We start from the raw sequence: 16504 nt of genomic DNA, 5'->3' as shown, positions 1-16504 counted from the left end.
TCCTCCTCCTCCTCCTCCTCCTCCTCCTCCTCCTCATGATCATCATGATTATCCTCGTCATCATGGTCCGGTTTCCCAATTGCTCTCACTCCTCCTACTACACTTATCACTCTCCTAGACGATATGCCAGCTTACATCAATTAGATAGAGCCATTCGTGAAGAGCAAGGGGTCCCGCCTTACCGTGCCCTGCTTCCATAGTTCTACCAACAGTCGACTGTGGGTTGACATATCCCTCTTTCTTCATTGCATAAGTATGAGGAACTGATGTGACCCCGGCAGTCGAATCGTCAAATTCCGATCTCGGCCCCCGCTTGTTCGCAATATCTTCTCGTAGTTCGCGTTGGAGGACTTCTGCTGTTGTAGCCAAGAACTCTTCACGGTTCTCCTTCCCTCGCGGTTTTGGGAGACTCCAAGAATAATAAAGCTTTTGATGGGAAGGTGGCCGAAACCATTGTCTGGGATGGTGGGCAATATACTTGTAACATAGGTAACAAGCAGGCTTACTACAGCCAATGTATGGATTTCTTTCCTCGAGTAGCGGGCTGTTATTGGTATCAAAGTGGTTGATCAGTTGAATCTCTGCGTGCACTCGAAGAGGATTCTTGACCCATGTCTGCAATTTTTCCGATATCACCTCATGATCATGGAAAAGATCAACGTGGCCGTAAAATGTCTGCTTCTCACTTTCACTCCGGAATATATGAGTTGTAATGCTATCAAAGGAAAATCTCCATTCAGTTCTGTCAAGGTGTCGGGCAGGGACACGAACTGGTTTCACCACGGCACCATGCTTGAAGTCCTCCGTGAGCGACATTCTCGCATCGATCAAGTTTAAGCACATAGTAATATGTTTCCCGATCTTGTAAAGCAGGTTACATAACTGCTCAGACACTTTGGAAGACATAATGCCCTGCTTGGTAGCTTCGTTCAGCATATGGAACACTCCACCGTTTCTTTTGCGTTCCTCGTAGCACTTCCTCGCCAGGTCCGCCATATCCTCCGGCTTACCAGGTTTGGGGCATGTTTCTTGAACCCAGTGGTTCAACTCTCGGAGAACGCTGTGACCTATTCCTCTAATCATTAGCCATGTGTGTCTCTTATACGCTAGGAGCAATGATTCAATGACCGACCTGAGGATTGGAGAGGTTCGTAGTAACTGGCCCATTCAGAACCAAATTTCTCGTGGTATTTCTTGACTCCTTTCCAGTTGAACTGGAGGACGAAATCAACCAAATCATCACATTCCAACTCAGGATCATATGCGATTTGATCAAGCCGACTGAGCACGCTGTTTAGGAAATTCTCGACTTTGGGCTTCACCTCCTGGTTAGCTGCTATCCATACAACTAGCCTACCCTCTTCGATTCCAAGCGCAACAGCAGTCACACGGGCTGGCGTTTTGTCATACGCAGATATGTATGCCAACGCGTCGGCAACGTTCCGCCTATATTCCGCAACACTGAATTTTTTCTGTTCAACTGAAATTCCTCTGTTGATGCGATCTCCTCTCTTGATGCGATCTCCTCTCCTGAGGCCTAGGGAGCTTAATAAGTAAACTATGCGGTAAAATTCACGAATACGCTTCTCCTCGTGATTCAAGATTATCGAAGAGATCGCCATCGGGGCCTTTTCTTGAAGTGAAATAATCAGTGATGTGTACAGTAGAATCTTGATTTTTCCTCAACCACGATGAGCAAATGATTCCTGGGAATGATATGCAGTTGCACAGTTAGTACCCTCGGATGCACATATACTGGGCCGAGTGGAAGGTGACGACCAGCAAACACGTGCCGACATGAACATCCTATTCATGCATGGCTACCTGATGAAACGTTTTATCCCTCTGGATGTAACTAATGCAGTGTGGCCTGCAATGAAGCTGCCTTGGGTGTTGACTTTCCACGTGTACTGGGAAACGTTACGGCCCAAAGATATCGATGATCTAGCCCACATTCTATGGCTACGGTCGCCTTCCCATAGTATACCCTTTAAGTATCTATTATCGTATGGGAATTATTACAAGCGTCTTTATTACTACGATATGCCTTGCTCACTATTTTTGTACGCTAATGCTCTCCGTTGCTCCGTAAAAGGCAGAAAAGAATTACTTCTCCTGACCAGGATATAGATTTTCATGCCTTGTGTCTCTTGTAGACTATTTACCCAAGTATGTTCTATTATGCCTTCATAATTCTCTCGGCGTGAAAAGTAACTTACTGATAGGATCATTGTCAGTGGTTCAGGGGATTACATTAGGCTTCTATAATATATTTTTACTGGCCTAGCGCCTTGCTCTTCTCTATTATAATGAGACTTTTACTTATTTTATAAAAAGGTTTTAAGATCTTAGTATATCAAATATAGATAATAATTTAAAACATTACTCTAGGTACTGAAACTATTAGTAGTTAAAATAGCTATACCTAGGGATACTAATATATAGTCGTCAATTATCTATCACTCTACTCCGTACAAAAGACTGGTAATGAACTTATCAAGAGGGATACTATCTTAGGTAGTTTCGAACTCTCTCTCGGCACTGAAAATGTGCAGCTATTAAGATAGAAAGGGTATTTAGATAGTAGTCTAACTTCTTGCCTGCAGAGCTAATCGGAAATATAGTGATGAATAGTACATTCTTAATATCGTTACCCATAGACGCCAACTCCCGCAAATCAACGAAAGGTGAGATCGCATCCAGGAAAAATTGGGAAAGTCCAGCCCCCTATCTATCTGCCATTATGGAATCCCTCTTGTTGCCAGTCGTCCCCGTTTAATTGCTGGCCGCTACTATGGATGTTGCCAGCTCCACCAGCCACAGCAGCAGCACCTAAGCTTGCGCTGTGCTTCTCAATTTCCATCGTGCTCATCATGTATAACATAGCGAACAGAAGAATATGGATGGCGAAGCAATACCCGGCGAATAGGTTCCGGCTAGTCCGATTAGCCAGGATTATTCGGGTAAGAGAGAAGACAACCCGCTCAGGGAGGCTCATGCGTTTATATGCCCGTACAGATTCCCGGCCCTTGAAAGCAGCAAACGGCGAAATCTGGGCCTCGTAGGCAGATTGGTAGCGATCAAGTGAGAGTCCCGATGGTGTGTCCGCAGACAGATGGACAGAGGATGCGCTCGGCTTGTTCCCGTAGGCACTTGCAGAGGAGGAGCCCCCCTGGCCACGGTTGTATGTTGATACATACCGAGTCTTTTCATACAGACTGAGATTATCCTTCTGAAGAGAAGAAACTTCCTGCCGAAGCGACTTTACTGAGTTGTACATTTTTGAGAGCTCCTCCTCCAACTCCGCATTCTTCTTCTTAAACCGGTCTCGCTGTGCCTGGATCATCGGCAATAAGCCTGAGCCACCCCCAACAGGTTCTCCTGCTCGAATGGCATCCATGGTGTTGGAAGACCCAGAAGAGTGGTCAAAGCCCGAGATGATTGATGATGTCGGCGACGTACCTCCCCGGCGAGAGGAGTAGGGGTGCCTTGATGTGTACGTGCCTGCAACGGACATCGCAGATGATGGGAAGGCATTCGCTGCCTCTTCCTGCACCCGAAGGAGATCATTCTCAAGAGTAGTAGAGAGTTTCTGGGACTTTTCAAGCTCCTCCTTAGTCGTCGACAGGTCTTCACGCAGAGTCTCGAGTTGGCCCTGGAGGTCCCGGTGTGATACCCGTAAAATGGTGAGTTCGTCCGTGAGCTTCTTGTTTCTAGACATCAGAAGCTGCTCTAAACTGTTCTTTGCACCAGCCTTGGAGGCGCCATTGGCGGCGATCGCGGCATCATCCGTGGAGTCTCGGGCATCATCATCGTCACCGGCAGAAAATTCGATAGACTATAGGCGGCTGTTAGCATTCGTTGAAGGAAAAGGGTATAGCCACCTACTTTTATCATCTCCAGCTCGCGGCGGATATCTTCATAATCCGCGACCTTGTCCAACCTCGTTCGTAACTCATCTCTCTCAGCGGCAACTTTGGCGCCATGCCTCTCGGATTGCGATATCTTGGCCTCCCAAGAATGCCGTTCAGACTCTCTGTCAAAACGTGCTGCATCCAACTTGCGTAATAGGGAAGAGTTCTCCGATTGAAGGCGAAGGTATGCGGGGTCTTCTTCAACGGATGTTGTCTGCTCTGGCTGCGAATGCGAGACAACTTGAGCCAGCTCAAGTCTCAATTGCTCATTCCTTGCCTCTACTTCTGCCAGCCTAATACTAGTCTTTTCGAGATCGGCTGACACCAGCTCCAGTTCCGCAGCGGTAGCCCCTCCTTGTTGGTGGCCATCACCACTACTCTCTTCTTGGCCCAGCCGTTGTGAGACCTCATAGCTCGCTTTGAGTTCCTTGATCAAGCGTTCTTGGTTCTCTACCTTCTCTTCCAAGCTCTTCTCCTTGGCGGTCCAATTGTTCGATTTCTCCGACAAAACGGCTGACCAAGAAGACTCAATCTCTTTGATCTTTGATTCCTGGTTATCCTCCAACTTCTTTCTTGCGGTCCGTTCTTCTTCGAGTCGCTTTTCAGCATCATCTAATTGAGAGGTAAGGCGGTCCACGTTGCTCTGTAGTTGGTTCCGTTCGGAGGTTAATTTCGGTACGGTTTCTTCGGAATGAACGAGGGAGTCGACGGATGCCTCAAGGAGCGGATAAGGGTCAGGGGCCTCTGACAAGGAAGAGTATAGCTGTAGGAAAGCGTTGGAAGAGGCTTTCCCCTGGTTCGTCAAGACGTCGATAAAGCTTTGGTACGCTGGTCATGAACCCGTTAGCCCGCCAGTGCCGAAACGAGATCCGTAGGGAAAGGTACAAACCTTTCAACAGGCCCTTGAATTCCGCCAGCTTGGTCGCGTCATCCAGCTTTCGGAAATCCTTCGTCTTCTGGGCGAGATCCTTCCTTTGAACGAGGGCATCGCGCTGCTGAGCGACAATGTCGGAGGCAGTCGAATCTAACTTCGCGATCGTATTGGACAGGTCAATACCTGTTTAAAGCCGACTAGTTAGTTTCCAAACTGGGTACGTCAGAATATGCCATTTTAAGTAAGGTACCTCTCCAAGCTGCAATAGCGCGTTGAAACTTGTTAGCCCCCTCGGGCAACTTTCCAGTGGTGTCCTTTTCGGCATCGTGGCCATCTTGATTGTTTGAATCAGGCACAATGCCCTCCGTAAGCGCGAAAGAATCCATATTTGAGGATTTTATAGATTATTACAAATACATTGAATCTTGAACGACGGCCCCACAGGAAAAAAGAACATCAACACCGCTTCTGAGAAGAAGAGACTCTGAGTAACAATACAGTATGCGATGCGGAGACATGAGACGCTCCGGGCGGCCCGATGATGATCCGAACGCGTAAGCTACTGCTTTTCTTAGATTGACATGACATGTGCCGCGGGACACGTAGTAGACCCTGGAACATGTCATCTAAATCTCTTTGTTGATTAATGGCGCACAGAGTATCTTTCCATGTTATAACTGTTTCATGTGTGCTATGTTGGTCAATTGACACCCTGTAAACATTGTTCATTTCAATTCACAATCCTCAATAGAGACTGTAGGATATACATTGTTCCCAGGTATACCCGTGTATGAGATATACCTGAGATATTACTGCATCCTTGAAACTTATATCTGCTACAGTACCTTTAAGTGCTTCCAGGTCCATGGAATCAAAGTTAATTGCACTATTAGCGCTAGTACTATAAAGATATTTAGAGTGTGGTGTAGACACCGAGCACGGTGCATATAAGAGCCCATAACCGAGACAATACAGTTGATAAGAAGAGGCCGTCAATTGCGTAGTTAAGTAGCCTAGACTATATCCGTTGTTGAGTATAGAATTGAAACAAAAGTACACGTACTTTGTTATGGTGGAGAGGAAGTTTGATACTTTGATACGACGTAGTAGACGTAGGGAAAGACTCCACTGGGTGTGCCTGAGTCAGCAAAATCTAACCCCGGCTGGGGCCCACTCTTAAGCCACTTTAGGACATCACCTCCAAAGCTTCCGACGTTTCCCCTCAGAGGCCGTGCCAGGAACCATCTCATATCGTGACACCAGAGCGGGCCTCATTATGGTGTCAGAAGACGATGGCACCACTCCCCGCAAGAAGCGGAAGATCACTCCACCGAAAGCCGTACCTTATATGCTACGACCTCTTTTCGATGAAGTACCTCTGACGGCTGACGACCCCAATGACGACGTCCATATCACTTGCGTTGAATATTGGAGTATGTCTGCTCCAAGACGACATCGTTTGGACAATTCCATCGCATGCGCTAACTGCCATTGACAGATGACAACCTCTATATCGGAACCTCCGCTGCTGAAATCTTACATTTTGTCTGCCTTCCGCCTGATCCATCGGATAACACCAACGAGCCATCCTTCATTTTAGCCTCGAGATTGCCCATTCCGTTTTCCAAGAACGCTTCAGTGACGAACAGGCAGCAAGGTATCCAGCAAATTGTTCTCCTTCCATCCGTGAACAAAGCCTGCATTCTCTGCAATGGAACTGCTACATTCTACTTGCTACCGGAGCTCAGCCCAGCATTCCGCGAGAACACGAAGGTTAACAACTGTTGTTGGATCGGTGGTCTTGACCAGAATGCATCTATGGATGAGCCGGAGAGGCCGGTTGTAATGGTTGCAACGCAGAACAAAATGATGCTCGTGCGGATTGGCGACGATGCTCGACTGGTGCGGAACATTGAGTTTCCCGGATGTTTGACAGCATCACGACGAGGCATAATTACCTGTGCTGCGGATGCTCGCTCGTATTCCCTGCTAGATGTGGAACATCAACAAAAGATACCTTTGTTTCCAATGTCTTTCTTCGATGAAGCCTTAGCGTCTGGTCAAGTAGAAGACATGCCGCCCGCCTCGTTGTCACCTAGCTCTTCTGCCGAGAGCCATGCACATGGCAGAAGCCCCAGTTTGAATACACTTTCCGGGATGCTTCAGCCGAATGCACGATCAGCTTCACAGGATCGTTCAAGCTCTGTAACACCTGAACTCTCCTCCACTTCCGGGACACCCACCCGTTCACGCTCGAAGGAACGAGGTGATAGTACTTCGCCAAGGACATCATCGGAGCACCCATCGCGCGATTCGCAGCCTAGTCCTCGTGAAGATCCAAAGCCGCTTCCACCATTGCCAAAGCAATCGTCGACACAATTAAAACCACATATTCTTTCTCCGACATCATCTGAGTTTTTGCTGGTTAGAGGCACCGATGCGACCGAACCAGGAGTTGGAATGTTTGTCAACGTGGACGGTGATGTAGTCCGCGGAACAATCACATTTCACAAGTACCCGGAGTCGGTTGTCATTGACAAGGGCGACGAAAATAACCTTATTGGAGCACCCAACGACACCCGTGAGGATCTCATCCTTGCAGTCATAGAGGCCGACCAAGACGGAAAGCTACGCAAGTTTTTGGAGGTACAACTTTGGGATGTCGACCCCGGAAATGCAGACAATCACAAAAGCTGGGTAGAGATACCTTCCGTGCAATCTCACGTTGGACTTCTCCATACACTCTCCCCCAGCCAGCTCGAAGTAGGCGAGATGAGGGAATTGCTGCAAATGGTCCGTTTGAGAACCCCGTCGCTATCACCACATATACCTGCAACCGACCCGAGAACACAGGCATCGATAGAGCAGCTACAGAAAGAAAAAGAACTGTTCGAATCTCAGGAGGCAATCGACGCCGAAGGAACGAAAGACACGCCCGATTGGGAAGCGGAGCGAAATGCCGACGAAGCTAAGTTCGCGCGTGGATTGGGCAAAACCCAAAGCAGCCTTGTTTTGTGGAGTGGTAATCAGATTTGGCGGGTCGTGAAAAACCCTTTGACTATGCAATTGAACGATGCGCTTCAAGGTGCCCAAGAATCGCAGGGGAGCGACCACAGTGTCTTAAGGCGTGATGTGATTATGGACATTATCAAAATGGTACAAGAAGCAGAGCCTAAGTCGGAGGCTGAGTTCCTGGGCTTGAACTACGTGAAGCAAAAATCCAGTTTACTCCTATTCGGCGATCTGGTCTTCATGGACCCGACTGTCAGGGATGGAGCGACGATCGATGCCACAGAGAAAGCACTCATTGCCGGTGAGCTGGACCCTAGAGTGGCCTTGTTACTGGTCCCCCTTCTGCGCCAAGAAGTTCTGCAAGGACCGCAGGGCATCTGGGTTCATGGGGGTCTGGCAGAGGTTTCAGAGGTGTACCTTAAGCGCCTGGATAGTGTAAAAGCTTCCAAAGAACCCGACGTCTTTGATAGCGGGGTCTTGAATATGATCAAGCGTTTCTTACTTGCCTGGCAGCAAAAACGAGGATATGGCAGCATTACGGACGACGCTTACATATTCGATAGCGTCGATGCGGCTCTCCTGCATCTGCTGCTGGAACAAGATTCAAATGTACCTACGGAACACCGCCTTTCTTCACGAACACGTACGGAATTGAATAGGCTGGTGGATAATTGGAAGGGTAACTTTGACCGGGCAGTCGCGCTTCTGGAAAACTACAAGCGACTATTTCTCCTGAGTCGCTTGTACCAGAGCCAAAAGATGTCCCGTAATGTCCTCAAGACGTGGCGGCGGATCATTGAAGGGGAGGAAGATTCTGGGAATGAGACCACCGCCTCTGGCGTTGAGACACAGATGCGCAGGTATTTGGTCAAGATCAAAGATGCACAGCTTGTTGAGGAATATGGTGCTTGGTTGGCACAGCGAAACCCTAGTCTTGGTATACAAGTCTTTGCGGACAACACTAGTAGAGTCAAATTAGACCCTGCAAATGTTGTCCGCCTGCTCAAGGAACGAGCACCCAACGCAGTTCAAGATTACTTGGAGCACCTGGTTTTCTCAAAGAATGTTGGCTCTACCCCATCTCCTTTTTAAATTTCTATCTGCTAACTCTTGACCTAGTATACACAATACGCAGATGACCTCCTTTCATATTATCTTGATACTGTGCTCTCTGTTCTTGAGACCTCCCCTGCTGCTCGGTCGTCGCTTGCGGAATCATATTCGACTTACCGTGCATTACAACCACCGAAACCAACGTATATGAACTTTATTCACGAAAACACACCCTCTGAATCTTGGTGGCAATCTCGACTTCGGCTTCTCCAGTTGCTTGGCGGAGGCGGTAGTAGTCAATTCTCGTCGGTCCCGTCTCCCAAATTAACGTATTCCATTCCAGCTGTTCTTGCACGGATTGAGCCATTTCAAAACGAACTCGTATCGGAGTCTATTATACTCGATGGGCTCCAGGGTCGTCATCGAGAAGCCCTGCACCTTCTTACACATGGCCTTGGCGACTACGACTCTGCAGTTCGATACTGCCTATTCGGCGGTCCTCGGAGTACCAGCTCGACAAACACTTCCACAGAATTTGCTGACCGGTCGCACCAGAGCGAGCTGTTCGGGTATTTGCTCGATGAGTTTCTACATATCCAGGACCCTTCGGAATGCATCGAACGAACTAGTGACCTCTTGGCACGATTTGCATCCTGGTTCGATGTGGGCGAGGTCCTCCGGCTTATTCCAGATAACTGGAGTGTTGATATTCTGAGCGGGTTTCTTGCGCATGTCTTCCGAGTGCTCATCTCAGAGACCCGTGAAACCCGGATAGAACGAGCGCTCAGTGCAAGCTTGAACTTACGGGTAGGCGCGGAGTATATCGAGGGAGTGGAGAAGGTCGGCGGCTGGCTGGAGGACGGCGAGGGACTGCGGTGCTTAAAAGAGGCCAATGCCCCCGCAGTTCTGCCCGCCGATGATGGGGATGATTTCGGAGATATGGTTGAACCTCGTGGCGGTGATTGATACCATGTTCTATTGATAGTGTACATAACGACATAAATGACGACCATACTAATTCATCTCACATCACATCCAAGTTCATTACCTAATCCAGATCCGGCACAGGCAAACCGTTCACTATCTTCACCTTGCGGCCCAGTTTGTCCAACGCCACCTTAGAGTTCCGCTCGCGCAAAGCGCTGGTCTCGGCATCCGAAACCAAGACAAAGTCATATGTCAGAAGAGCATGGTCCTCCGAAACACCATACTTCTTCGCATACTCCGGGCCTGCCTTCCCGAGATCAACCACCAGAGAATCCTTGACTCCGAAGACCGCATCCGAGGTCTCATACGGATCATTCCGAAGATAAAGCGCCCTACCAACCATTAGCCACCCACACCCCAAAACCAACAACAGATAGAGCATAGAAGAGAGAGAGAAACATACGTAATCAAATGATCATACCCCTCCTTCTCAAACATAAAATGCATATGACTCGGCCTAAACGGATGGCGATGCAACTTCTTCAACAACTTCCCGACCGGCCCATCATGCGGAATCGGGTACGGCACCGGCGTAATCGCCTTAAACCAAAACACGCCAGAGTCATCACTGCGCATGATACAGCGGCCATCGGGGCCGTTCCGATCCGCATACTGCACGTCATAGTGGCCCGTGGAGTCCGTCTCCCAGATATCGATCTTCACGTCGGAGATGGGGTTGCCGTTGGTATCTTTGAGCGTGCAGACGACGAGGAGCGGCTCGCCTTTGGGGTCGTGGGACATGCTGTCACCGTGGGGCATCACTTCGGCTTCGTGCGTGTGGAAGGGGCCGAGGACTGTACCTTCGGTCGAGCCGGGGGGTTTGGGGTGGTCGATTGAGTCGACGAGGATTGAGAGTCCGAGGATGTCGGAGAGAAGGATGAATTCCTTTTTTCATGTCAGTATCATGACCTTTTTTTTTCCGTGTTTTATTTGGGTGGTATGGAAGTAGAATACAGTTTACTTACCTGTCGCACATCCGAACAAATCTTCCCCACCTCCGTAAGGAACATTAACCCTGCCATCCATTCCTGAGAACTGAGTCTCGTTTCGCGGGCGAAATCATGTAAATGCGAAACCAGTCGTTCGAGAACATATTTCATGCGCTCATCCTCACACAGCGAGTTAATGCGGATGACATTTTCCGTAATGTTGTCGACCGTCAGGTCCTTCATGGGTGGGATTTTAACCTGTGAGGGATCCATTTTGTGTTTCAATTCCTCACTATTGAAGAGTACGTATCACTAAGAATGGGTGGAAGAAGACAAAAGTAAAGGGGAAAAGTCAATTGCGAGTTGTGGTTCCTATATACTGCAAGAAAGAGTGGATCATCACCCCCCGCATTGGGCAGATCGGATGATGCATAAGAGTTGAATAAGCATGGTTGCAGCGGAATTGGTTCCTTCATGGGGAATGTGTAAGTTCTCCCCGATGGATCTGCCGATGGGAATTGCCATTGGGATTATGGCGGATTAGCAATCCGGGGGTTGTTGGTGGGTGGGATGGGAATTTCGTCCGGATATCACCCCGCTGATCGACGGCGGTGCATTAAGCCGTATATCCGGGGTGCATCGACAGTATCATATCCTCTACCTACGCTCTGCGACAGAGTAAAGGAATTGGGCTTAACACTATGAGATAGATGCAAAGGAGGGGTCTGTGAAATCTAGAAAACAGAACGACATCTCCTCCCCCCCCCACTTAACCTAGGATGAAGAGTAATACTAACGACTTGGATTGTGGAGAATAGGATCCATTCCCACAGTCAACGGCTAATACCATTGCCGATGTTCTGTATTTGACGGCCCTTTGTATAACAGCAACTAGCTTTATAGATTCATATCAAGAACAATTTCTCAACAAATCAAGGTGCTGTAGTGTAGTGGTGATCATAATTCGTTGTGGTGGTTCCCACCCAGCAAATCCGAATTGACCTGGGTTCGATTCCCAGCAGCGCCAACAAGGCGTATGACTTGATTTGTAACTTCTTTTTTGCTTTTTTGAGTTTGTCTCCTGAGTGCCTACCCTCTGTCTGTCCTTTGTTGAACCTACAATAATAGTTAGTATCTTATCTTTTTCTCACATACAGTTGATGGTATTTTTATAACTCTAAAATGCTGGCCCCCGCAATGGGTAAAACCGAGAGGGTCATCTTCAAAATAAACATTTCCAATACATTTGTTGTATTGAACATCTCTTTCCAAGGATATATATATATATCTATGTGGTTCTCTTGTACAACTGGACCTCCTTCGCCAAATAGGGTCTACAATCACCACTAGAATACATCAAAACATGTTGAAGGTTGATTATCAGATATGACTATATAACAAATCCAGAGCTGACATGGACAGCAGCTTGTTGTCTGCTGCCCTAGATAGTTTAGTTTGCCGTGGTGCTGAACTGGGAGCGACTTTTGATATGTCAATCCTGTGGACGTTTAGCATCTTTATAAGCTGTTTGCCTTCGCCACTATGCCTTTATTATTTTGTTTCTGCCCTTTGACGCCCTTTGTGGCTTCTGAGAGCTTTTGTATAAACTTGACTATAAAAAGGTCTTCAGTTTCCTACTGATCGTACCTAGATTGATAATCCAGTCAGAAATCGATTTCTTATATCTCTCGCTTACTCTGATTTCTACACCCCAGGGCATAAGTCAATACCTTGTCCACATATATGGACTGATTGGCGGTCATGACTATGTTTCATATGGGCAGTATGCTCAGACTGTTATCTTTACTAGCCGCTATAATAGTTCGTTAGCCTCAGGCGATCATCACGGGATATCGCTAATATGATACAAGAGTGTCGTAGCAGCCACTGCTTCGATTCTGGCCCTTCTCAAGGCGATATTTCGACTCAACGACGCCTACAAACGTCAAAAAGAACAATCTACGTTTCTCCGTTGATACCAGGACAAGCTCAGAGATATCAAAAGCGTCACTCAAATTATCGAAGAGGAAGAGGCCCTACAGACAGCAGCCATCAAAGCTCAGCTCCGCACAATCGAAACGTTATCGCAGAGTAACATTGGATTCAACAATTACCGAACAACACGACGAAACCTTATAAATTTGGAGCAGATTGAGAGAAGATCCACTCCGTGTCGTATCTATCACACTCTACTCGGAGTACGTACTAGTACGATAGAGACCCACTTCCTTTTCAGCCGATCATGCAGTCATGCACGACCTCACTAGAGGGGCCTTGACCTCGATCGGCATCAATGTCGAGACCAACACCACTAGGGCATTTGCCCTCAAAATTTCCCCCACTGCTACAATCTTCTATCTTTTGACCCTGAAGTCTCAATTCACTCATACACCTCCCTCTTTATGTATTCCTGGCTGTCATTCTTGCTCTTGCACCTGTACAGGCTCTGTTATAGTACATACCTTATAACAAGCATCCTTAAGAATCTGTTCGTATCTTTCAGAGAACTACAAGAACCCATTTTCAACCGCCACGATGTCGTAAGTCAGCCTCTCAACTTTTACTTCACCTCGTCTGTTGCTAGGCCATTCCCCGCCTGCAATAGGGAAAAGCCTCACATCACCGCCGTCTTTCTCGGCCACCTCGATCACGGCAAGTCCACTACCGCTGGTATATCAGACTGCCCGTGCCGCTCCATCTGCCGGATAGCATACTCACTTTCCTGATGCAGATCAACTGATCTACCAGTACGGCAGGGTCAGCGGAAATCCCATCGCGGAGTACGGAAGTATGCTTTCTCTGTCTTCAGATCTCTTGTGTGCGGGTGTTAGGCCACATGATAACCATTCCCCACAGGAAGCTGGTCCCTCGTACAAGTACGGATGGGCCATTGAGAAGTTGAGGGCTGAACGTAAGCGTGGGATTAAGAATACGATCACCGGTGCCTCGCAGGCCGACTGCGCGATCCTCGTCACTTCTGCTACCAATGGTGAGTTTGAGGCCGGTGTGGATCAAGGTGGCCAAAGTCGTCAACACCTTGTACTTGCATATACTCTAGGGGTCCGCCAGCTTATTGTTGCCGTGAATAAGATGGATACACCTAGGTATACCGATGACTGCCTCAATGAGATTGTCAAGGAGACCTCCGATTTCATAAAAAAGATCGGCTATAATCCTAAGGCAGTGGCCTTCGTCCCTATCTCTGGCCTCTACGGTGATAATCTAGTGGAGGAGTCTCAGAATATGCCCTGGTTCAAGGGCTGGACAAGTGAGACCAAGTACGGCGTTCTGAAGGGTAAAACCTTGTTTGATGCCATCGACGCCTTGGTAACCCCGTCGCACCGCAACGCTACTAATAAGCCCTTACGTCTACCCATCCGGGATGTCAAAGAGGTACCCGACATCGGTACTTTGCTGGTCGGCCGTATCGAGACTGGAACTATTACGCCTGCATGGAGCTAACCATCGCCCCGACCAATATCACTGCTGAAGTGGTATCTATCGAGCGTAATGACGAGGAGCTCCATGCAGGTCATGCAGGTGAACACGTCAGCGTTCATATCATAGAGGTTGAGGAGGAGATCCGCCCCGGCTATGTCGCTGGTGATCCTAACAATGACCCCCCGGCGAGTGTTGCCTCCTTCAATGCCCAAGTTATCATTCTGAGCCACTCTGGCGAGATCAGTCCTGGCTATACCGCGGCTGTAGACTGCCTTACTGCCCATATTCCCTGTACGCTCTCGATGATCCTGCACAAGAAGGACCGCCGTACTGGCAGGCCGACCGAACAGTCACCCGATTCTATCAAGGTGGGTGACTGCGCCATTGTCGAGATGGTTCCCACCAAGCCCATGTGCGTTGAGCCCTACAGCAAAAACCCCTGTCTTGGACGCTTCATTATTCGTAAATGGAGCTGCACTGTCGGTGTTGGGACCGTCCAAAGCGTCGAGTTTGGTACCGTCGAGGATGAGAGTGACGAGTATGACCACGAGAATTACTCAGATTAGGCTGCCGGCTGTGACGAGATGAGAGCCCATTAGTATTTACGAAATGGCGGATTCGGATAAGGGACCAACCACCCACTTAGTCAGTGCGTGATTTTTCTATTACTATTTGTTCTATTCTACATTCTACATATCTTGTACATCCAAAATTTCCTGTCATCCCGAGTCTACGAATATTCCAGCACAAAAACAAATAAAATCCAGAGCAGAGGCCTCCAGGTACCCATGGTAAACGGCAGATGCCCATCAACACATCTATCAAGTCCACCAGACCTCAAATCGAATATTCTATTTACATTTCGTAGTTACCTTCTTCACCAACCAAGAAATCTACCCTTTCAATCTACAAAACCAAACAAAATTTTAAACCACACCCAAGTCCCAGGTGGGGGTCCAAATCTCCAATATCAATATAACCATAACAACCATATAGTTCGCCCAATCCACCAAAACCCCCATATATCCCCAAAATCAAGACCCCCCACCCCACTTCAAAACAGCAATCACACACCACTGCCTCCAATGATCCTCCTAACTCCCTCTAACAGGCACTCATTCCCTCCTCACCTCAACCCCCGACTCAATATAAGACATCAAATCCCTCTCAAAGACCACCTCAATCTCAAACCCCAATGCCAAAACCGTCTCAAAAAAGCCCACCACAACCGCACGACCCAAATGCGGCTCAGACACCACCCAGACTCTCCCACCAGGAGCAAGGAACCACGCCATCGAACGCGCGAGACTCTCATGCTGCGACTTCTGCCAGAAGCAATCTGCCGCGATGATGCGGGTAAAGGCGCCCTTGTTTTCCTGGGCGAAGGGGGCGGTGAACACGCCCCATTCGTGCGGGTAGATAGAGACCTGCGCGGTGGATGGGTCTGGGAGATTGGAGGACATGTTGAAGGCGATTGGGCCTGTGAGGGCGGGTGAGGCTGGATGGTCTGTTGCTACGACTTTGGCCGCGTTGGCCAGTGCGCAGATGAGTGAAGGGAGAGCGGCGCCTGGATGGGGTGTTAGTTGGACGTGATGGATGGATGGATGGAAGGTCTATGAAGAAAAGAGACCACTCACCGGCGCCTAGCTCCAGTACACTCTCGCCTTCTACATGCCATAGTTCATGCGAATTTGATTTCTCGGGCTGTGGCCCCGTGCGGCTATAATATGTGTCTTCGACGCCTTCGGCCACTACTATGGCTGCGTTCCATATGTAATGGGCAAATAGCTCGCGGCCTTCGTTGACCTGATTTGCTTGATCTGTAGCATTCTCGTTTGAATGTTTATCATCTAGGCTCGGGTACGTGGGCACCATGATCTTCAGGTCGCCCCAGCGGGTGCCATAGAGAAGTTCCTGGCCAGGGCCTCTGGGAGGAGCTGCGACCGGAAAGCCCCGAATACATCCTCCGGTGACTCGTTGATCTCAGTGTTGAGATCCTCGTGTAGATCTGGTGCTGGGACGCTCGGGGCGGGGAGGTTCCGTAGGCGCGAACGGAGCATTGTCTTATATTGTTTGGGGGATGGGGGTCGAGAAAGAGAATTTCTGTATAGTATACTTGAAGAGAGTCTTTTCTTGTTTTGGCCTAGCCGTCTCCCTGGTGGACAATGGGTGTTATTGTAACCGAGTCTGTTGATTAAATAGTAGGTGGGGGTAGTATTTGTATCCCGCAGTTGGAGCAGTGGGAGCCAGATCTGGCGCCCCGCTCACTGTGGCCTTAAAGATAAGGGTTCATA

General features: G+C 48.6%; 6 protein-coding genes and 1 non-coding gene across 7 annotated transcripts; 3 read left to right on the top strand and 4 right to left on the bottom strand.

Moving 5' to 3' along the window:
- Positions 1–9: 9 nt before the first annotated feature.
- Positions 10–1751, bottom strand: F9C07_2280740 (uncharacterized protein). The gene is made up of 2 exons (XM_071510457.1): positions 1133–1751; positions 10–1067 (listed from the first exon to the last, which is right to left on the bottom strand). The coding sequence occupies exons 1-2, from the start codon at positions 1620–1622 to the stop codon at positions 115–117; spliced, it is 1443 nt and encodes a 480-aa protein (XP_071366937.1). The 5' UTR covers positions 1623–1751; the 3' UTR covers positions 10–114.
- A 622-nt stretch (positions 1752–2373) lies between these two features.
- On the bottom strand, positions 2374–5310 carry F9C07_2280739 (putative Golgi membrane protein). The gene is made up of 4 exons (XM_041294579.2): positions 5039–5310; positions 4804–4971; positions 3889–4742; positions 2374–3838 (listed from the first exon to the last, which is right to left on the bottom strand). The coding sequence occupies exons 1-4, from the start codon at positions 5172–5174 to the stop codon at positions 2732–2734; spliced, it is 2265 nt and encodes a 754-aa protein (XP_041150127.1). The 5' UTR covers positions 5175–5310; the 3' UTR covers positions 2374–2731.
- A 689-nt stretch (positions 5311–5999) lies between these two features.
- F9C07_2280738 (uncharacterized protein) lies at positions 6000–11729 on the top strand. The gene is made up of 4 exons (XM_041294573.2): positions 6000–6221; positions 6287–8865; positions 8920–10172; positions 10244–11729. Exons 1-3 carry the CDS (start codon positions 6065–6067, stop codon positions 9817–9819), a joined length of 3636 nt encoding a protein of 1211 aa, XP_041150126.1. The 5' UTR covers positions 6000–6064; the 3' UTR covers positions 9820–10172; positions 10244–11729.
- Positions 9902–11042, bottom strand: F9C07_5542 (putative catechol dioxygenase; the record flags this gene model as incomplete). Its single annotated transcript, XM_041294578.1, has 3 exons — positions 9902–10172; positions 10244–10725; positions 10806–11042. 3 exons carry the CDS (start codon positions 11040–11042, stop codon positions 9902–9904), a joined length of 990 nt encoding a protein of 329 aa, XP_041150125.1.
- Positions 11706–11796, top strand: F9C07_t89. Its single transcript has one exon. It is a non-coding gene; the product is annotated as a tRNA-His (tRNA).
- Positions 11797–13171: 1375 nt separating this feature from the next.
- On the top strand, positions 13172–14776 carry F9C07_5541 (putative elongation factor 1-alpha; the record flags this gene model as incomplete). The annotated part of the gene is made up of 3 exons (XM_071511366.1): positions 13172–13439; positions 13501–14162; positions 14228–14776. 3 exons carry the CDS (start codon positions 13172–13174, stop codon positions 14774–14776), a joined length of 1479 nt encoding a protein of 492 aa, XP_071366936.1.
- Positions 14777–15325: 549 nt separating this feature from the next.
- On the bottom strand, positions 15326–16085 carry F9C07_5540 (uncharacterized protein; the record flags this gene model as incomplete). Its single annotated transcript, XM_041294577.2, has 2 exons — positions 15326–15777; positions 15848–16085. 2 exons carry the CDS (start codon positions 16083–16085, stop codon positions 15326–15328), a joined length of 690 nt encoding a protein of 229 aa, XP_041150123.2.
- Between the last annotated feature and the right edge of the window lie 419 nt (positions 16086–16504).

Source organism: Aspergillus flavus, chromosome 7 (genome assembly GCF_009017415.1).
Source record: "Aspergillus flavus chromosome 7, complete sequence".
Taxonomy (NCBI): domain Eukaryota; kingdom Fungi; phylum Ascomycota; class Eurotiomycetes; order Eurotiales; family Aspergillaceae; genus Aspergillus; species Aspergillus flavus.
Note: the sequence above shows the minus strand (reverse complement) of the source record. Positions and strands in the feature narration are given on the sequence as shown.